General features: G+C 41.5%; 1 protein-coding gene across 2 annotated transcripts in view; it reads left to right on the forward strand.

Annotated features, from left to right (window-relative positions):
- Positions 1-7,819, forward strand: part of DYM (dymeclin) — a 367,263-nt gene that overhangs the window by 39,108 nt on the left and 320,336 nt on the right. For both annotated transcript variants that reach the window (XM_003784710.2, XM_023510160.1), the window contains exon 3: positions 6,215-6,267. In XM_003784710.2, coding sequence (XP_003784758.1) covers positions 6,215-6,267 — 53 coding nt within the window. The remainder of the gene's footprint in view (positions 1-6,214; positions 6,268-7,819) is intronic.

Below are 7,819 nucleotides of genomic sequence, written 5' to 3' on the forward strand. Positions count from 1 at the left end.
TTTTTTTTTTTTTTATAATTCATTAAGACTATACTTAGAACATTAATGTAGACTCACACCTGTAATCCTAGCACTTTGGGAGGCTGAGGAGGGTGGATTGCCTGAGCTCATGAGTTCGAGACCAGTCAGAGCAAGAGCAAGACCCCATCTGTAAAAAAAATAACTAGGCATTGTGGCGGTGCCTATAGTCCCAGCTATTTGGGATACTAAGGCAAGAGGATCGCTTGAGCTCAGGAGTTTGATGTTTCTGTGAACTATGATGCCAGGACACTCTACTGAGGGCAACAAAGTGAGACTCTATCTCAAAAAAACCCCAAAACATTAGGACAGTGCCTGTGGCTCAATGGGTGGGGCACTGGCACCATATATCAAGGGTGATGGGTTCAAGCCCAGCCCTGGCCAAACTGCAACAAAAAGTAGGTGCATGTTGTGGTGAGTGCCTGTGGTCCTAGCTACTCGGGAGGCTGAGGCAAGAGAATCATCTAAGCCCAGGACTTGGAGGTTGCTGGGAGCTGTGATGCCCTGGCACTCTACCGAGGGCAATAAAGTGAGACTCTTGTCTCTACAAAAACAACAACAACAACAACAACAAAAAACATTAAAAACCATTAATGTAAGCAGAATCAAAGCCTTGGTACTATTTCAAAATGTATAACCACTTCAACATTTCCTAAATGATGTATTATACTTCTTTCTCAATTGGGGAAAATAGGGAAAGGCTAGTAAATTATTTGTAAATATGTTAAGAATTAAATATATAGAAATTTGACAGTTTAATAATTGTAGTTTTTTTCTTGTTATTGTGGGGTACTGGGGAACTGTACTGGGCACTTTTACACATTGGCTATGGTCCTCACAGCTATGGTGTGAGATGGTGGCATCTCTATTTCAGTTTTATAGATGAGGAATTGGAGTCTCTCAAATTCAGTGATGTGGTTAGATCATACCAATAGGAAAGAAATGAGGAAGCCGGAGCTTAAATCTGCAGCTTCAAAAACCATACTCTTTCCATCATGTTTGGTACATATGTTGTTTTTAGCAGTGAGCACGTGATTGGAAATGCAAGTGAGCCTTGTCCATGAGTTCTGTTAATTGATGGTGTTGTTAAGTTGAGAGGTTGTATTCTCGATGTGTATGTTTTGGAAGTGCCCAGCCAGTGAATCCAATGAGTGCAGATACATTCTGTATTCTTAACTGTTGGAATTCCTTTTTCTTATTTCATTTTGATATTTAATTTTAGTGGAATTAAACTAGAATTTAAAAAAATTTTTTTTTTTTCGCAGTTTTTGCACAGGGCTGGGTTTGAACCCACCACCTCCAGCATATGGGACCAGTGCCCTACTCCTTTGAGCCAGGGGTGCTGCCCTAAACTAGAATTTTTTTTTTTTTTTTTTTTTTTTTGAGACAGAGCCTCAAGTTATCCCCCTGGGTAGAATGCCATGGCATCACAGCTCACAGCAACCTCCAACTCCTGGGCTCAAGCGAGTCTCCTGCCTCAGCCTCCCAAGTAGCTGGGACTACAGGCACCCGCCACAATGCCCGGCTATGTTTTGATTGCAGCCGTCATTGTTGTTTGGCAGGTTTGGGCTGGATTCGAACCCACCACCTTAGGTGTATGTGGCTGGCGCCAGCCACTTGAGTCACACGTGCCGAGCCCTAAACTAGAATTTTAAAAGAGGATGTACTTGACTGTGTTCAGATTTAGTAAACTGTTACTTACTTGGCAGCAGTGGTTAATTACATAGTGATTGCTGTGAGCACATAGTTAGGCTTTGTCTTATGCCCTGCAGGGGCAGTAATATTTTGTTGTTGTTGTTCTTTTTCTTCTTACTATTAAAGATCTCGGGTTAGTTGTATCCAGGGCCCAATATTTAACTATCTGGGGCATTTTGCTGCTGCTGTAAGAGTAGTGTGTGTATTTGATTGTGTGCTTAGTGACTCCTCATTAGATGTAGGGTAAAATCCAAAAGTCCTTAATATGGCATTAGGACTGTTCAGTTTTTTGCTCTGTTTCCCCTTGTCATCTCTGCCACCGACACTCCTCAGCAACTTACCTTTGGTGTAATGTGCACTGGCAGATTCAGCAGAGGTGGCATATATTCCATTGATTATTTGAGATGTAACTTGGAAATAACTTGGCTGTACTATTGGTGTTCACTGTTGGAATTTTGTAGCAGAAGCCTATGGAGGGTATGAGGTTGACAGCTCTCTCCCTAGGGAAGTTCAGCATAGCCCAGAAATGGCAGGGGTAATGGCTAAGAGCTTTCCTGGAGTTGTGAAAAATTTAATCACCTCTTTCCTTGCCAAATGATCTTCATTGTAGACCAATGAAGTTTCTTAAAGCTGTAGGAAAATCCCTAGACCTATTTTCTCCAGATTTTCTGGAGGGGTATGTTTGTGTTTGCGTGAGTGTGTGTGTGTGTGAGAGATTCTTGGGCATCGTTCTGAGGTTGTGGATATCCCAGTTTTCCTGATTTGATATGATGCTTTGTATACATGTATCAAAATATCACATAGACTCCACACACGAGTACAGTTATGTATCAATAAAAAATAAAATTGAGATTTCTATCCTGTGTTTATGTTGCCCCCAGAATGATAGTGTGGCCACGCTCTGAGAAGGTGCCTGATGGGCCCTAAGGACTGCTTCAGGTGGAGTCACATCTGGTCATTGGCTCAATACAGTTGTTTATCTTGTTCAATTTGTTTAGCAAGTTTGATTAAGAGATTACTAGTTTTTAAGTATTTATTCCTAATCTTCCATGACTGACAGTTTTCAAATTGCCCTGGAGGTATGGAATTTATGTGTACATTAAGTTTCAAGTACACTGTGTGGGGCTCATTTATTTAATCTGAATCAGTATACGAGTATATTCTTGGGCAACTCTGAATATTCAAATTCAAATGAATATTTGACTCCTGCCTTTTTGCCTTCATTTTGCGTGTTTTGATTGCCCCAAATCTGCCTTCGGAAACAACATTTGGTTTCTAATTGTAATTGTCTTGGAAACACTGGCATATTTTTGCAGTTCCATTTTACTTTTATTTACTGCAAATGATGATTTGTTAGTTGCCTGCTGCCAGAACATCTGAGCTCATTTGTTTAACTAAAACAGTGCTGTGCATAGATGCCTATAACAGGCAGCAACAGTTCCCAGCCACCCCAGTTGCTTACCACCTCATTATAGCTCTAAATCAAGCAAATGGGAAAGGAGATTATTCTTAAAACATTCCAAGAAGTTTAGAAAATTGGAGGACAGAGGGACAGGAGGAAAGGAATTCTATTATAACAATCAATGTGTTGCTTTTGGCAGGGGTGTGCTTGGCTGACTCCTTTGTAGAAATAAGTAAGCTTCGGAGGGCAGAAGTTGCAGGGATACTGCGTCAGAGCTCTGTGACTCCTTTGGTTAATAGATAATCAGTGAGGGTTCATCTTCTGGCCAAGCCACTGTATCAGGCATGGTCAGGGACGCATGCGTGAATGAGATTGTCCTTGTTCTCTTAAGGCTAAAAACTATTCCATTGTGTATATATACCACCTTTTGTTTATCCATCTGTCTGTCTGCGGGCACTGGGTTACTTCCACCTTTTGGCTCCTGACAACAGTCGTGCTATGAACACATGAATATGAATATCTCTTCAAGCCCAGTTGTGGTGACTCATGCCTATAATCCCAGCACTTTGGGAGGCTAAGGCAGGAGGATCCTTGAGGTCTGGAGTTCAAGACCAGCCTGGGTAACATAGTGAGAACCTGCCTCTAAAAAAAAAATTAAGCTGGGCCTGGTAGCACATGCCTGTAGTCCTAACTACTTTGGAAGCTGAAGAAGGAAGATCCCTTGAGCCCAGGAGTTCAGGGCTGCAGTGGGCTATGACTTGGCATTGTACTCTACCCTATGTGATGAGCGAGCCTTCTCTTTCTCTCTCTCAAAGGAGAAGAAACTGCTTTAACAAAAAAATCACTTCAAGACCCATCCTGCTTTCACTTCTTTTGGGTATGCACTCAGAAATGGTATTGCTGGATCATATGGTAGTTTCAGTTTTAACTTTTTGAGAAACTGCAGTATTTTTCCCATAGTTTTACCACAGTGATAGGTAAAACAAGGTAAATGGACCAAAACACGTGAGAGCTCGTGTAACAAGCAGGCAGAAAAGTTTATTTCGTCCCAGGGTGCAGGTGGGAGATCAAAAGGGATGTGAGCAGTGTTAGGGAGGCCGTTCTTTTTATGGGAGACTGAGGAGCAGCTGGTTTTACTGACAGGTCTTTCTTTTTTTTTTTGAGACAGAGTCTCAAGCTGTCCCCCTGGGTAGAGTGCCGTGGCATCACAGCTCACAGCAACCTCCAACTCCTAGGCTCAAGCGAGTCTCCTGCCTCTGCCTCCCAAGTAGCTGGGACCACAGGCGCCCGCCACAACGCCCGGCTATTTTTTTGGTTGCAGCCGTCATTGTTGTTTGGCGGGTCCGGGCTGGGGATTCGAACCCGCCACCCTAGGTGTACGTGGCTGGCGCCTCAGCCGGTTGAGCTATAGGCGCCCAGCCGACAGGTCTTTCTTATCAGGGCACCAAGGACGTGTAGGGCAGCTCATCTTATCAAGGTGTCAGAAGCTTGTGGTGTAGGATGTTATGGGTTTGTAATGGCCCAGTGCAAGGAGACAAAGAGCCCGGGGCATGTCTCCCTTATCTGACTTACGTCTGCCAGTCACAGAGTCTCACAGGATGGTTTTCAGATCTGAGGTGGAGTTTAGCCCCTGACAATCGGCTTTACCGTTGTCCACACCCACCAGCAGTGTGCATGCGTCCCAGGTTTTCCACATCCTTGCCAATACTTGGCATTTTCTGTTTTTTGAGTCCCCCCAACGCCTCGCCCTTTGGATAAAGTGTATCTCACTCTGGTTTTAATTTGCATTTCTATGATGACTAGTGGTGTTGAGCATCTTCTCGTGCTTATTGTCCGTTTCTGTCTCCTCTTTGGAGAAATGGCTATTTAAGTCTTTTGCCATTTTTAAATTGAGTTGTCTGGGTTTCTTTTCTTTCTTTCTTTTCTTTTTTTTTTTTTTTTTTTGAGTCTGCTTTGTCACTCTCGGTAGAATGCTGTGGCGTCGCAGCTTACAGCAACCTCAAACTTTTGGGCTTAAGCGATTCTTTTTCTCTCAGCCTCCCAAGTAGCTGGGACTACAGGTGCTCACCACAATGCCCGGCTATTTTTTTGTTGCAGTTGTCATTGTTGTTTAGCAGGCCTGGGCCGAGTTCGAACTCATGAGCCCCGGTGTTTGTGGCCGGTGCCCTACCCACTGAGCTGTGGGTGCCGAGCACTGGCTATTTTTTTTTTGTTGCAGTTGTCATTATTGTTTAGTTGGCCTAGGCCAGGTTCGAACCCACCAGCCTGAGTGCATGTGGCTGGCGCCATAACCACTATGCTACAGGTGCTGAGCCTGTGTTTCTTTTTTGTTTGTTGTTTTAAGTATGCTCATGGTATCAGTCCCTTATCAGATATATGATTTGCAAATACTTTGCTTCATTCTGTGGGTTGACTTTTCACTCTGTTGATAGTGCACTTTGATGCAAAGAAGTTTTAAATTTTGATAAAGTCCAACATGGCTGTTTATTCTTTTGATGTCTGTGCTTTTGGTATCATAGCCAATAAATCATTGTCAAAGCCAATGTCGTCAAGCATATTCTCTTCCAAGTTTTAGTTCTGGCTCTGTATGTTTCTGGTGTTGTGTTTGTCTATATATCTGTAAACTACTGAAGCTTATATATGTATCATCTCTTATTTTTTGCCTTATTTTTTCTCTTTTTTGTTGAATTATTAAACAAAGACATTATGACATAATGACACTGCACATACCTCCTAGAAATAACGGCATTTTTCTAAATAACCATCATCACTCCTGCCTTTAGAATTGGGTGGGTAGGGCCCTGCCCTGTGCTGTCTACTGTGGAGTGCCCTTTGTGAATTTTCTAAGTCTCTTCCCTGCCCAAATGTGTAAAAGGTAGGACACCTAAAGCTCTCCTCTTAGGCATCTCATACTCAGAATTATAGTAAGTTTCCTAATGACATTGGAAATTGAAGCTTAACTTTATTTTGCTGACTTCATTGTTTACCACTATATAGGATATTTTTCTTCTACATTATTTTCCTGTTATTTTAATATATTCCTTTGCATGTGTATTTTTAGTGTTACAGTTATTAATTACCTTTCTTCTCTCTCTCTAGCACCGAGTTGAAACTCTTGGAGGAGGCAACCATTTCCGTCTGCAAGTCTTTAGGTAAGGGGGGAAAATTGGTGGGTGTTACGTGCATAAGGACTTTTTTTTTCAAGTTTTCTGTTATAAATTTCAACAGTATAACATGAACTGAATTCCTGAAATGATTCTTCTTCTTTGATGATGATAACAATAGTAAAAATAATTGTTTCTATTCATGGCACTTACGGGTTCTACTAGAAGTTATCATCAGTCACTGTTAATAACATGGCTATCTTTATAGTTGTGGTTTCAGCTTCTTTTAGTGAATTTAAAAAAAAAAGCAAACTGGTAAGTTAGTTTTGTGGTTGCAGGGACAGTTCTTATAGCTAATGCAAGACCATATGTCCTGTGGTTTGCCAACTGCCCTGGCTATATATATAATGTAGTTATTGGCGGTGTTGACTAGAATAGTTATTACTCATTCAATACATTTGAAAATATTTGAGACCTGATAATTAAATTTGCAAATTTGTCCTGGAAAAAGTGCTTTATACCTCATTGCTGACTACCAGTACTCCCCTTGGGAAGCTGTGTACTGATGCCTGTAGCTAGTCCACCCTTCCAAGCCATTTCAGAACACTTTTTTTTAGCTAAGGCAATGTTTGTCAAGTTTCTTCCCTGTGAAGTTGTCCCATGATACACCATTGCCTTCAACTTTGGGATATAGAATTTGTGGTTAACGTTTTTTTTTTTTTCTTTTAGCCCTTTAAAAACATTGCATATGGTCTCCATTTTTTCAGATAAGAAGTATGATGTTAATTGTGTTGGTTTTCCCCTGTAAATGATGAATGATTTTTTTGCTCACTGCTTTCAAGATTTTCTCTTTACCTTTAAAAAATTTTTTTATTGTCTAATTCTGTTGGGGGATTGTTGACATGCACGTTTAGATGTGTAGATTAATGTTTTCTACTAATTTTGGAAATCTGTGGTCATTATTTTTGTTCACCTTTTTATGTTTATGTTTATTACTTTTCTCCTGAATGTACACATGAGTTTTTCTGGACCTGGTGCATATTTCTTACTAAATTCCTCACAGTAAATAAGAAATGCATTGGTCCTAGTGTCTTAGTCCTTATACGCTAGTACCTGCTATGAGGGCCAGGTCCATCACTCTATGTGAGGGATAAGAAAATATTATTTTTTCCCTACTTATTATTTTTTTTTTGTAGAGGCAGAGTTTCACTTTATCACCCATTGTAGAGTGCTGTGGCATCACACAGCTCACAGCAACCTCCAACTCCTGGGCTTAGGCGATTCTCTTGCCTCAGCTTCCTGAGTAGCTGGGATTGCAGGTGCTCACCACAATGCCCAACTATTATTCCCTTGTTGCACCTTGGCCAGGGCCGGGCCTGAACCCGCCACCCTTGGTATATGAGGCCTGCGCCCTACTCACTGAGCCACAGGTGCTGCCCACTTATTTTTTTATTATTATAAAATATGCACTGAGTGTTCAAGTTTCTAATAGTCTCACTTGGTTTGACTTAGGAACCAAGTATAAGTGCACACATTATTATTGGTTAAGATGTCTTTATGGGCTCGGCGCCTATAGCTCAACCGGCTAAGGCGCCAGCCA

This window comes from Otolemur garnettii, unplaced genomic scaffold, assembly GCF_000181295.1.
Source record: "Otolemur garnettii isolate 467f Iridium unplaced genomic scaffold, OtoGar3 scaffold00012, whole genome shotgun sequence".
Classification (NCBI taxonomy): Eukaryota; Metazoa; Chordata; class Mammalia; order Primates; family Galagidae; genus Otolemur; species Otolemur garnettii.